The following is a 14,861-nucleotide window of genomic DNA, read 5'->3' on the forward strand; positions in this document are numbered from 1 at the left end:
TAATAATATCTCGTAATTCTGAATGTAGCTCTGAATGATGTCATTTGGCTCATAACCATTTGAGATATGTATATATATATATAACTTTTTTAATTACGTGCTAACGAATCATCCCTCAAGACCTTCGTCAAGGGATCAAACGTTCAGGAGAACGTTGAGAGAGATCAGGGGAGATACAAGCATGCCATCAAGATTAATTGGCAGAGGTCTGTCTTAATGCTTCTCAGCCGGGACCAGTGCGCACACGATTCATGATGTAGGCTACACGGTCACACGGACGATGGACGATAACACGGACAAAACACGGTGCCCCCACTTTCAGCACCATTTTCGTGAACAGCACAGCAATATTTTTTTTCCTTCGCAAACCGCAAAGCTCACCATTTGAATCATTGCGCAAAGCTACAAGACCACATCCCTACATCGCAGCGATGCCTCATAACTACTTGAAAATATGGCGGACCTAGAATTCGCCATCAGGCATTAGATAGTGTGTGTGTGTGTGCGTGTGTGTGTGGTATGCCCAAACTCATTCAGTAGAAATTAAACATGAAATGTCATTTAAACCAATGCACTTACTTCATCTGTTTCACGATGGTACTTTTGCCGGATTCCCCGGCTCCTGTTAGGGAAGACACATAGTGGGAGTAAGAATGTCTATCATGATAAGGGTTAAAATGATTCTGAAATAATTGCTGAATTTACTGAAGAAAAAAACGTTTGTGCAATATAGACATCCGCACTCTTTAACTAGCGGTTATGTCGAAGGACACAGAATGAATTCCCTCCTCATGAAGCACTGTGTTACCTAGGAGAAGTAATTTCACATCCTTAGCGGCAGTGATTCCGTCTTCTTTCAGGTTTTTCTCGATAGCTTTGCTCCTGTCCAGAGCCGCTCTCTCCTCGGCGCTCAGTGTACATCCCATGGCTAGACAACCCTTATGTATTTCCAAAACAGGCGAGGTGCGAAATACGAGCAATCCTTTTTTCTCTGTATTTCTTCCCTGTCCCTCTCTAAGCTTGTCTAGCTCTCTTACACCCTCTCTCTCCCTCTCTCTCTCTCTCACACTCTGCCTCTCTCGGCGACTATAGCTAAAGCATTAAAACCCGAAAACGACAACGTGAGATACTGGTTTGAAACAAAAGCTACAATCTCCGTCGCTTGCGCTCACTCGATGTCTTTTTTGGCGGAACCGTTGTGGTCGATCCACGGGGCTGGGAGTCTCTACTGGGCGGCGGCACCGACAGCGAGCGCTCGCATCGTTTAGCTTGCGCACAATGGAGGGTCAGCAGGGAGAGCGCGCCGGGCTCGACACTCTCAGACAATCTCGCTGACGTCAGGGCCGAGCAGAACGAAACGAGCATGCTCCAGCAAGCATCCTAGTCGTGCACCGTTAAGTGTGTTGGCTTTACCGTCTCATGCAAATACATAGAAAAAAGCAGAAACAAACATAGTTTTCGGTTATTTCTTTAATTTCTGAATAGTCGCAAGCTTTACAAAGGTGAAGGTAATCAGCAATGCATATAGAATCATACCATTGTGGTTTAAGGTAACATGATCGCGATAATTGTCAAAGAGGGTTTGATTTGAAAACGAATGACTGGGCCCAAGCCAGCCAAGAATCATTGCTAGGTGTGGTCACTAGCCGTATGTTGACATATTTATTGTTAGCATCTAAGCACTACCCATGAAATATAAAAATACGCTTACAGTCATTTAAAAAATGACATTGTCGATATGTCATTTTCATAAATGAAAAATATTGATTCAGATTTCAGCTTAAATTATTAATGTTATTAAATATGGATGTACAAATGCGATTTTTAGTTGTCACACACATTAAGGACTGAGTCTGCTGATTGCTGGTCGAACAATAAATATTTGAGTCAGATACTTGGTATAGGTTCGCTGAATCAAATTATCGCCTCAAAATCAGTCGTTTATCGGTCATTGTGGCTGCTCCACAAAAGTGTTCACATCATTTCAGTAAGATCTTCAAAAATGCGGGAATATTCAACTTACAGACATTTTACCACCTTTTTTGATTGATTACTTTTATTTTTCTTCTCAAGGAAAAAAAGGAAGAGAAAGCAATTTTGCAAAGGGACAAAGACAAATTTATTTGCAGGTTATCAATATAAATCAATACCAAGACAAAACACTATTTAGGCCCTGAACACTGTGTAACTGCATATAGCTGTACTCCACCAGTCCATTGGGGATAATTGTGTGTATCAGAGCACTAAGAGAAATTAAAAAAAAAAAAATACATAACCCATGGATTACTATTAGGAACATTGTTGTATTTCATTATGCCTGCCATTTCAGTCAAAATGGTTCCTTAAGAACATATTGCACAATGTGATGATGTATCATGTCATGTGTAAACCATGTGGAGGAACAGAAGACTCATGGCTGCAGGTGTTGCACAACTATTTTAAACTAACACCATATTTTGGTTTTGAAAACAATTATCTGCGTGTGTACTTATTTGCTGTCACATCGTCAAACAGGAGAGGCATTGTTGGGCTGTAAGCACAGACGCTGTGGTGACGTACAGGGGAATACATTTATTTAGCTGAGTGTAATCTTTCTGTTTCATGCTTTCCTCAGACAGCGTTAGCTGACACACCCAGTGCTCTGCTCCATGAAACCAAAAATTTAAATCAGTCAGTTCACAATGAAAAAAAAGAAAAGAAAAAGCAATTGCCTGTGTATCATTTTTCTGAGTGTTTTTGTTCACGAAAATCCTGAAAAGCTTCACTATTTACAGTGCAAATTGATTTGGATATTTTGATGAATATTTAAAAAAACAGTGTTCAGGGCGCTGTAAAGTGGGGAATTTGTGTGTGTAAATGTATGAGTGCACGAGTCTGTTTGTGTGTGTGTGTGTGTGTCCAAACCTGTGAGAGAGAAGTGAAACAACACGGAGCAGCTGAGGGCGAGGAGGGTGGGTGATTGAATTTGGTGGTAGATGTCCACCCACACACTATTACAAAGAAGTCAGGTGGATCTTGTGTCCTAACAACCAACTCAGATGTAAATGCCTCCAATCAGATTTGTGTGACATGTTTACTGAATGCACACAGTACACATGACGTGTGTAACCACACATGCATAAACAGACATGCCCATGCATACGCCCACAAACATGCACACACACATGTATTCATGCACATGTGTACAAAATGAACACACACACACACACACACAGAAACTCTTACATATTTCTGAACCTTACAACATTTAAAAACACAGTTTTTTCAATGCAGGATCTGAACTAGATTAAAAAAAGGGAAGAAAAAAAAATAAGCACTTTGCTTTCCTGGCAGACAGAAGTGTGTCTTGCTGTGTCAAGAGGAACTATGGTAGAGAAGACCAATCTGTGTGCAGTGGCAGTTCCTCGCTGGATTTCTTCAGAGGAGAGCTGAGGAGGCCAGTGAGAAATAACACTGACACAGACTTGTCCACTGATGTACTGATAACTGATAGATCCAACTACTGATCAGAACATTGGTCAGTTCATTCTCAGCACAACATTACTATTTGGATCGATGAACTGGACATTGTTCTCATTTCAGAACAATTTCTCATTATCAATGCAATTTTCAGTGTAACACCATGAAAAGAAATCAGTTAAACTGAACAAATGAATCTCCTATATAATGTAATTTATAATAGTAACCAAAATACAGATACAGGCATGGGTCGTCCCTTTTCCTCCCTCTGGTGGTGTTTTTCTTTTCTTTTCTTTTCTTTTCTTTTCCCCCACTCTCTCATGGTTTCCATAAGCAAAATGATTAGCTACACTAGGAGAGGGGAGTACTAAGAGACAGTAGAGCAGTGGGGGTGGGGGGGCATAAATGCTGACATAAATAAGACCATAAATACTGACACTGTACGTATTTCTGACTGTGTTCTGTGCCCATGGAATGGCAGTTAAAATTGATTTGGCAGCAGAAATTTCCAGCATCAGGGTCACAGAGAAACAAATTTTTCCCAAATTTTCCTCCTCATCTTTAATATATTTGCTACAGAGAAAAAGCAAGGGAGTGGCTAAGTTACAGAAAAATGAGATAAAGACACAAATTCAGGCATTGTGTTTGGCAGTTGGTAAGTATCTACGCTGAAGTTCACATATACAAATTGAATTAACTTACATTATTTATTTAAGTCTGGTGACACCCCACCAGCTGGGATGAGTTTTATAGAGATGACAGAGGGCCAGCTGAGCTTAGGATCCCAATTAGATGTATAAATAGATAAAATATTGCCTTATTCTGACACTGTAATTGGGAGTAGAATAGGACTGTCAAACAGTAACTCAGGTCTTAATGAGTTTGTACATTCTTGTGAAAAGCAAAAAGCTTGATGGATAATTATTTTTTAAAATTTTAATCCAAGGACTTTACAGTAAACTGGTTTTGTCTGTGGTGCAGCTTGAGCAAGTTTCTCTCTATAATTTTTTTTTTGCTGAATGTGTTGGTTTTGGCCTGAAGTAAAATCCAAGAGTAGTGTCAGGTCAAAATGGTGTGTGTGTGTGTGTGTGTGTGTGTGTGTGTGTGTGTGTGCAGGTGAGTGTGGATGTGTGGGAGGAGATGGGGGGTGTAACTGCAGTTAAGAAAACGCCCGTATATGTGTTTTTGACACACAATATGTGAAGAAAGAGAAACCTGCAATCCAGAGAGCTCAGGAAACATAGCAGGTGGCGTTCCACACTTCTGCTTCTGCAACAAATACATCTCAGATGATGCAAGAGTCTCTGGGAATCATGCAAGTACAATGTTTGTGAAATGGGGGAGACATCGGTTGTGGAGACCATTTTGAAATATACTACCATTTTTCTTTTCTTTTTTTTGTCTGATTCTTATCACCATTATGAATGTGATGCTTTTCAGTTCTGGACTTTGAATTGAAAGGGTTTGGGAGAAGAGCAGTTATGTGTTAAAGTTTCTTGCACATGTTGAAATTTTATCCATTCAAGCCTGTTGCGGATGACGAAATTTTATCAGATCAAGAGAAGCTTTACAAGAAAACAGGACGGATGTAAATGAGGAAGGCATAGAAGTGTATTGCAGCACATCTGTTCCCATTGTCTTCCTCATTTTCCCTTTATTATCTAATTACCCCCCGTCCCCATCACTGTTATAACTGCTGTCAGTGAGTCGTTGAGTGATATGGGCTGTCTTTCTGCCTCTTTATAGTGTAATGCATGCAGACCTCACAAATGAAGCCTTCTAATGGTCAGCAGCTAATGACTGTATCAGGAAGCGGGGGAGAAACCTAGACAGTACTGAGGACAAAGTGTTTGGGTTCAATGACCAATGGAAAATAGAGCTAGTCTATTACAGTAGTCTTTGTCTTACTTATAATCATTATCTAACACAACAACAACAACAACAACAACATCTTCATCACTGTTGTTGATAGATACTTTATTGTTATTGCCATGCAACATGAAAGTCATATCCTGGAGTCTTTCCTCATACTCCTGGTGTCAAGTCCATTGTCACCTCCATTACTGCAGCTGTTATTTCAGGACTCAGAGAGAGTTTCGAGAGTTAATCTCCCATGATCCTCCCATTTCTCCCAGAAAATGATAGCTTATGGGTTTTGTTTGTTTGTTTGTTTTTTCAGAGTGATATGACTTTCACTCTCCACTTACTGAGGTCCTGTCTTAGTATGGGTAAGAATTACTTTCCCTATGTTCTTTGACTGGCTCAAATGACTCCTGTTTTCTGAAACTCCTATTGGTTATGACTAATTTTTACTCATGAGGAGGAGCAAAGTGTTCAAAAACAATCAACCATTTCTAACTGAATAAACATGACCTCTTAGTACAAGTTAAAAATCTTCTACCATCCAGCATACTTTTGAAGATCATGGCAGACTGTGTCAGGGAGCACATGGTAAAGTGGATATTTTCCCGAGTTTCGCAATCGGTCTCCACTCCAGCTTTCATTATCAATTCTCCGCACACCACAGTGTCCTTCCCCTGAGAAGTGTTTTATGAAGTGTCATTGAGCTGGCACTGGCCATTTCGTAACTCATAATAAAACATACCCATACCAGCACAAAAATACTATTTACAATGGCTTTATAAACAAACTGGAATATACGTAAGGAGGAAAATGGCATAAATCTTCATTACAGGCAACACTTTGGGAGCTACATTTTCATAGCTAATTTCAGTTCATTGAAATGTTATTAAAGTAAGGCTAAAATGTGATTACATTTTCCCACATAATGGAAGGTGAAGACTAAGACAATGTAAGAAACTGTAAATCATTGATATTAACAGTGTAATTGGGGTAATTTTCGTGGCTAAGGGATTTAGATGACTTTGAAATTCCTGAGAGTATTCTAATAGGGATTACAGACTAAAAGCTACAGACCCGAGTCAGTTATTCATAAAACCCTGGGGATTATCAAACTGGCTTCTCAGTTTAAGTATCTTGTTTGGGGAAATTTGGACTAATCAAAGAAAGTTCAGTCTAAAAAAACAATATGGCCTTTCTCTTCATTCGCAGTGTGAAATTTTAAAGCACGAAACATTATGCAGTCACATTCTACGTTTAAAAAAAAAAAACAAAAACAACAAAAGTGACATGTTTTGAGATTTTGAAAGAGAGTTGATTGTATGTGTTACCCTCTTTCTTCAAAATGAAGAAATAGTTTCAGTTCCTCCTGTGAAGCCACAGCAGTGCAGAGCACAGAGAGGAGAAGAGAGTGGAAGTTCAGTCTTTATGTTCACTGAGGCCGAGTAGTGACACAGACAATGAGCACAACGAAACCAAAACTCTCAAAGCAGAAGACCAGGCCTCAGCTTTCACATCTTTTGTCTCTCTCACCCAGATATTATAAGCAGCTCATCACAGAAAGGAGCAGTCAGACGAAGGGAGAGGAAGAGGAACGCATGACAGCAAAGGACAGGAACAGAGAGAGGAGAGACAGAGAGAAAGAGAGAGAGAAAGTGAGAGAGAGAGAGAAACATACAGTAACACGTCGACAGATGTGAAAGGATTTAATTCACACTTGGCTGCTACGTTGACGAGAGTGTAGTTCAGGGTGCATTAACTCTTTCTCACTTTGGCACATTGTTAGAGTTCAGAGAGAGGTAGAGAGCAGGACAGAGCAAAAGAAGAAAAAAAAAAGCAGAAGAGCAGGCGTAAAATGTGTCTCTGACCAAAATGAAATTACATATGTACAGGTAATGTCTTAGGCAAAACAAAACAAAAACTAAAACAATGTAGTTATGGTATATATGGTGTATATATGATATATATGGTGTGTGTGGGTGTGTGCGGGTGTGTGTGGGTGTGTGTGGGTGTGTGTAACATATGTATTAGGGGTGTAACGATTACCGGTACGAATCGGGAACCGGTTTTAACGTTAAAGATGCAACTACATCGATTCATGGACCCCTGGATCCACCTAAATGAACCATGAATCTGTCGATGGCCCAATTAAGTTATTAATCAGTTGACTGAAGCTTTGCTGCTAATTCTACTTTAGTATTTAGCTGCTGCAGAAGACTCACTGATCTAATGTTACAAGTCATGTTACTTTCAAAATAATAATGACTGCCTCTCATTCATTAATAACTGCACAGCGTCTAGTGTTGGCCTTTTACCTTTTACGAGAGTTAGGTTAGCCGTGCTTAAGAGGTAGGAAAAAAAAAAGAACAACACGTCCGACAGTGCTGACACGGTTTACAGTGCACCATCAAATCTAAAATCTAAAGTTGGTAGACATTTGGATTTCATAAGAAGGAGGGAAAAGTTGACAAAAGTCTGGCCATTTGTAAGGTCTGTAGACCAGCGATTAAGCACAGTAGTGGTATGTCAAATCTTACCACTCATCTGGTGAGACAGCATGGTGAAACCTATGTGGACGACAAGGGATCTGTGGATGCTAGTACAGCTAGCACAAGCAAGAACATGGACTAGCCTACAAAAACACAGATATTAAACACTTTGTCCATCCACAACTTAGTCACAGTTCGGCGTGGTCTAAGGTAACTGCAGCATCTATAGTCTGTTTAATTGCTACTTAAAATGTTTGTTGATACAGAAAGTCTTTTTTTTTGTGTGTGTCTGTGTCTATTGGAGAAGTAATAAACGCAATGACATGTAGGCCTAATTCTGAAATGACTTGTCTTTCATTCTTTTCCATGCCATAAAGTAATAAAAATACTTGGGATTCCCTGGTCTTTTATGAAATATATCTATTTGAAGCTAAGCAATGCCACTTTTATAGAACTTGCTTATTTTAATTTATAATGGAAAATGAGTGTCTACATTAAACAAATTTTAAGAACTGTATCAGATTGTATCGTATCGCATTGCATTGGATCCTTCCGTATGAAAATGTATCGTCCCTGAGTTGTATTGTAGCCCATGTATCTAGATACGTATTGGATCGTCTTATAAGGGAGAGATGCACGCCCCTAATATATATATATATATATATATATATATATATATATACACACACACACATATACACACATATATATACATACATATACACACACACACACACACACACACACACATATATGTATGTATATCTTTGTATATATACATGCTGTACATATAATGTATATATTCTGTGTGTATACACACACACACACACACACACACACACACATTTATGTATATATGGTATACCTATTCATTTGTCGTTCAGACAGGGTCTGCTCTATATGACACCTGCACATCTACTGTTTAATGAATAAAGTGATTTTTTTCAAATTCAGCTCCTTCGGCCACTCCCTCGAGTGCTGCCAAGAATGAAGCAACCATTTCCCAGCATTGTCAGACAGGATGGCTGAGTGTCTGATCCCTGTCAATAAAACATTTCCCACTGTGAGAGTGCATTTAGCAAGCCACAGAGTCTGCCTATGAGATACTTAAATGATCAAGGAGAAATATTCCTTTTTCAGTTTTCAGTTTTACAGAGTTTGCAAGAAGCTTCGAAAGACGATAAAGCAAATGAGAAAGCGCAAAAAACAAGAGGACGTTTTGCTGTAGTGAGGGGGATGTGTGTAATCTCCAATCATCCACACCACATTGACAACATATGTAGTCCTTCAGTCAACACCTACGAGGGGCCCGCCCCTTGCGCTAAGGCTCACTTAATCTCATTGACTTATGTTTAGCTAAAAGACTGTCTCTCTCATTGGCTAATTCACTAGATTCACGACCAACCAACCAAGCGAAGATTCTGCTGTTTGTCAGTCCGCCTGACAGAAACCCTTCCCTCGGGATCTTCAAATGAATAGCATTCCGCTCAGAATGCCAAGAACTGCAAATTGAATTGAACGTATAGGCTGCTGAAAGCAAAGTGCATCCAGAGCACTGGCCTGAGGATTTTTAATATTCAAGACACTTACATAACGACAATAGAAATGAAAACGCGTGTCCTTGAAGAGGGGGGGGGGGGGTGTTAGAGGCCCCTGATATGACAACCACGTGAGAGGATTAGACGAGCACTCAGTGTCTCAATATACTGTCGCGTTTATGGAGATTGGACAGTTGTCTTATTTTGTCTTACTTTTTTTTTTTTGCCTTCTTAAAGTGATTCACTTCATTTCCCTGTCTTCACTGAACACTCTTAGCTGCTGACATCTTACTGAGAGAACCACAATTCTGATTCAGTACAAATGACATATTTGATGTCATATATAAAGTTCTCTCAGTTATTTTCCACATTAAAAACTAACCCCAAGCCTTTCTGTATGTCAAAGGATTGGCACTATCCAATGAGCGACTGAATTGACAAAATAACTGCCATTTCATTATGACCATGTTGCACACATACAGAGAGAAAACCTGCAGTGTTAAATAAAAGCAATTTAACAACTTGGACAGACATCTTGTGTTTCGCAGCCTTGTCATAGCTATAAATAAAAAGCATGTTCGACTGTTTTGGTCTCTGTGCTTTTGCATTTAAAGTGATCTCTAAGGACACTGTGCCTCTTTCTCTCTCTCTCTTGCTCTCCCTCTCTTCTGCTCTCTGTCTGTGTGTGTGTGTGTATGTCCTGTGAGTTTGAGTGTGTGTGTGTGTGTGTGTGTGTGTGCACGCTGGGGGGGTGGGGCGGGCAAGTTACCGGGACTCTTCAGCAGTGGCTCTGTGGAGCAGAAGGAAAGGCACTCTGGGGGCCAGGCTCTTAACAGCACTGTCTCTGAATAATGCAAGGGACTGGGAGAGGGAGGAGGGGAAGAGAGTGAAGGAAGAGAGAGCAAAGTGAGTGAGAGATAGAAAGAAGCTTAGCCCACAAAAGTGCCTCTGCCAGCCAACTCTCTCCTGCATAAAACACTCTCAGGACACTCCACCGAGCAGGAGCACAACGAGAGAGAGAGAGAGAGAGAGCGAGAGAGAAAATGCAGGATGGTAGCAAATTATACTCAGTACACTGAACACACATACACACACATATATAAACACACACACACACTCACCACACACACACACATTGACTCATGCCATGTCCCAAGTCAGTTTCGTGTGGTCTATCATTCCAGACCAGATCAGACTGTTAAATGTGGGGCTCACAATCTGGGCTTTATAACTGTCCTCATAATTTCAGCTGTAACAGCCTCTCATTTCAAAGACACAGGTATAAAAAGCAGATATACTGACATATTTTGTGTTACCATAACTGCTACTGTTGATATACAAAACAAGGAAACATTACAACCTTACAAATCTGTAATTGACTATTTTATCAGCCAAGGATGTCAAAATACAAATGTTTTGATCTATCTATCTATCTATCTATCTATCTATCTATCTATCTATCTATCTATCTATTAGTCTGTCTATCTGTCTGTCTGTCTGTCTGTCTGTCTATCTTTCTATCTATCTATTTGCATGTATGTAATATTATTATTTTATATTATATATGGTTAAATATGCACACACACACATACATACGCACACACACACACATTCTGATTCAACAGTGCTCCAGGACTGGTTGGATGGGCTCATAGAAATTGACAATATGCATTGATCCCTGGCCCTTAAAGGCTGCCTAATAGGCTAGATCTGTCCCCCTGTTCAGGCTGTCAGCTTAGAAAGAAACCAGCAAACAGTTTAACACACTGTTCCTACGACTGACTGAAGAGATACAAACTTGATGTAGATTCTCACATAAACAGTACATTGTATGAAAACTGACACCTTTTAAACTACTGCTGTGTCTGACCTGTAGAATTAGACACTGTGAGAGCTAACAGAAATATCCTTTAATCCTTTGTTGGTTTAAGTATGCCCCCCACATCAAAACGCTCGCACAAAGAATCAAAGGACTTTATCTGAGGTGCTATGGTAGTTTGCGTTGATTTTGGTTGATGGGGGTATATATTTTTTGTCTTTTTTGTTTGTAGGAAACTGCTGCACTCTGAGATGAACCTCTTTAAATGGGCATAAGCATTAGTGTAGCGATACAGCATAACCAAGACTTTATTCTGGACAGCCAGCGCTGAGGGTGTTGGGGAGTCTCCAGGTCTCTCTCAGTCTGGGAGGAGATGGCATCTCCTGAGCCTTTGATTGTAGTCTGGCCCTTCTTTTCCTGTTCTGTACCATGCATGACTAGACTCGCATATCAAAGCATCTGTATTTCTCTCTGTCTGTGTCTGTCTGTGTCTGTCTGTCTCTCTCTCTCTCTCTTTCTCTCTGTCTGTCTGTCTGTCTGTCTGTCTGTCTGTCTGTCTCTCTCTCTCTCTCTGTCTGTCTGTCTGTCTGTCTCTCTCAACACTTTTTCATGTCTCTTTTCCTTATTTGTGTAGTTTCCCAGACAATTTCTTTTTCCTCATAACCAATCTCTTCCTCACATTATCTATAATGTAAACACATGAACATTTCCACTTTTTGCACAGTAGCTTTACATGCATATTCCATATCATTGTTTTTTATTGGACGGCAGAACGCTCTAAGCAGATATATTCCTGCAGTATGAATGAGTACAGTGGCATGATGCTCATCCATTCTATGCTGGATTATGTGTTTGGCCAGATTACCATTAGCATGATGCTGCGTAAAGGCTTGTGTCTCTGGGCCTCCAGTTCAGTGGCTTAATTCAGGCTTTTAACTTTATTAATAACGAGCTTATGAATGACCTTAAAGGCGGCCTGGCACCCATGGATGGTTGAATGGCTTACATCATGATGTCCGCATGCTTCACCGTTCTGCGGCTTTCTGCTGCAGTGATGGGATTACACGATTTCCATAAACTGGAACGTGTCAGAGATTAAGGATTTGAGGACAGACAGACAATATTTATCTACATTTAATTATGGGAATTTTGCCTTCTGGCTTCGTGGCAGTAAACAGAGCGACTGACAGCGACTGACAGCTGTATCGTTGTATTAACTGGTACTGTCACTGGAACAGCTGGAGCATTAGAATGTATGGTGGCATTCATTTCCCAGTAGAATTCAATTTAAAACTTAAATATTTACTGTACCAAGGTTCTGTTCTCCTTCTGGTCAGATTTCTCTCTCTCTAACTGGTCAGTCAAATAGATCTAAACGACTATTTAAATAATAAAATACATTTGAAATGTTTGTACACCACAGCAACTCATGACAAATCTGTCTCTGATTTCTTTTTAGTTCTTAGTTCAGCTCTCTGGTAATTTAGACTGACAAAAAAGGATTTTTTTTTTTGTTTCTGTAAGAAGAACTCTCTTTGAGTGGAAACAGGAGCAATAGCCTGTTCTATAACATGTATTGGCAAAACAGCTCTATGTCACAGCTGCAGTACTGCCCTCAGTACTTCAGTGTGAGGTCAGGACCACCCATCAGAACAAATGAGGTGACAAATGTGTTGTGGAGAAGTCACAGTTGTCAATCATTCAAATTTGACTCCTGGGAAAAAAAAACCTCTCTGGTTTTTGTGAAGGACTCATCCTTGTTTTGCACTTCATATGCTGTGGCCAGGTTTAAACGTGTAGCCTCCAGTCACGATTAATCACATTTACATGAATCTGAGTTTGACCTAAAAAAAAAACAGAGGTTGTTTGAGGTTTTCCAATTGTTCATAATGGATCCATAATGGAGTGGTTGTGTACTCGCTGTCTTGCCTGTTGAACACATTTTAGTAAATTAATTAACTGTTTCTCGCCTTATCTAATATGTATGTTCCAGGAAAAATCAAATGTAAACAGAGATGACCCATGAATGCTCATATCTGACGTATTGTTTCTAAAGATCATATATACAGTACGTCTATCCAAAAAAGTACTTTCTACACACTGACTGGAGAAAGACTCACATGCAGCACCATACCTGAACTAATGGAGATAATGGTTAAAAAGTGTGTTAGCAAAACAGTGTACTTTTGTACGGTTTGTGTTTGTGTTTACATGCACTCTTGAAAACTACAGTTGAATTCAGGCACTGACCTATGTGTTATTTTAAAAATTAACACTTTGGAAAAATATATGCTTTTGTACTGAAAGAGTGTACCATGTTTCTATTCTAAAAATCAATTTTAAAAATCTTTGATTAATTGATATTTTGATGTTTTTTAAACATCTGGGCATCACCCTGAATTTCTTTCAACAACTGTCAGAGGCGTAGAGAAAAAATATGCTTTGTTATTGCAACACTAATCACTGACATTCTTATTGGGATTTTTTCATCGTTGGGTTATGACACAAGAAGGTGCTTAATAACTATAAATATAAAATTTTAACATTTTCCAAATGAGTTTTCATCACATCTTTCACTCATGCTTGTCCCCCCCCCCATCACAACTGTACAGCAGCACTTTTAAAATGGTAGACTTGAGGTTTATGGGTCCCTCTGCTGGATTAAAGCTGACCCAAAAGACCTGAGCATCTGCCCTGGTTTTTCTTTTTCTTTTCTTTTTTTCCTGCGTGAGAATAACAGCAGCGATCCAGCAACAGTTCCCCGGATATTCTGCCACTCAGTAAAGGGAAGTATAATTATACATGTGAGTGAGTTCTGAGTGCTGTGGTGAGAAAGAGGAAACTGGAAGAGATAATGGGATCTTCTTTAGCGTAAATGTATGCGACTCAGATTGTATCATGGTGAAACCTTTAGATTTAATAGTTGTACTGTCACTGGAGAGCATGAAACTTTCTACTTTGTATGGGGAAATTACTGTTAATCAGTGCCCAACCAGGAAATGGCTTAGAAAATTTTCTTTTCAATGTTTCAGGTCAAACTTCAGGTCATAATATCATTACTATATGTCATTGTGAAATATTTCTCATGACTGTTATGTTCAGTTATGCCACATTAATTCAAAAACTGAAAAAATTACATCTTGACAATGGAATAACACACACATACGCACACACAAACACACAAACACACACACACACACGCGCGCACACACACACACACACACACACACACACACACACACAAACACACACACACAAACACACATAAATAGCTGAATAATACACACTGTCTTTTTTGTCATCACCAGGTCCTGTTGCTGTGTTGTGCTTTTTGGTGTGACAGTGGGGTATTATTCTCGGCTTTGTGTTCTACTGTATTGTTTCCCAGTGGGCTCTTTTGTTGAGTGAGAGTGAGAGTGGTGATGGTGCAGGGAGCTGGTTTATGCTGACGCTGGCTTGTGTGGATGACAGGGACTGATATGGCTGAATGACTGGGCCAGAGAAAACAGAGAGAGAGAGAGAAAGAGAGGGAGAGAGAGAGAGAGAGTGACAGCATCCACAGCACTGGAGCTCAGAGATCACGGAGATGGACTGAGGGCCTTCACAAACAGACGCGTTTACTACACTTAATTCAACACTCTGATTTGACCAACAACAAAAAAAAAACAACAACAACAAACAAATCCCCAAACAGCC

General features: G+C 39.8%; 1 protein-coding gene across 4 annotated transcripts in view; it reads right to left on the reverse strand.

The window, feature by feature from the left end:
* Positions 1 to 1,249, reverse strand: part of gnao1a (guanine nucleotide binding protein (G protein), alpha activating activity polypeptide O, a) — a 69,279-nt gene extending 68,030 nt beyond the window's left edge. For all 4 annotated transcript variants that reach the window (XM_030793031.1, XM_030793008.1, XM_030793023.1 and 1 more), the window contains exons 1-2: positions 809 to 1,249; positions 580 to 622 (exon numbers count right to left, since the gene is read on the reverse strand). In XM_030793031.1, the coding sequence (XP_030648891.1) occupies positions 580 to 622; positions 809 to 926 (161 nt within the window). In that variant the 5' untranslated portion in view covers positions 927 to 1,249. The remainder of the gene's footprint in view (positions 1 to 579; positions 623 to 808) is intronic.
* Between the last annotated feature and the right edge of the window lie 13,612 nt (positions 1,250 to 14,861).

The sequence above is a fragment of the Chanos chanos genome, chromosome 2, assembly GCF_902362185.1.
Source record: "Chanos chanos chromosome 2, fChaCha1.1, whole genome shotgun sequence".
Lineage (NCBI taxonomy): Eukaryota > Metazoa > Chordata > Actinopteri > Gonorynchiformes > Chanidae > Chanos > Chanos chanos.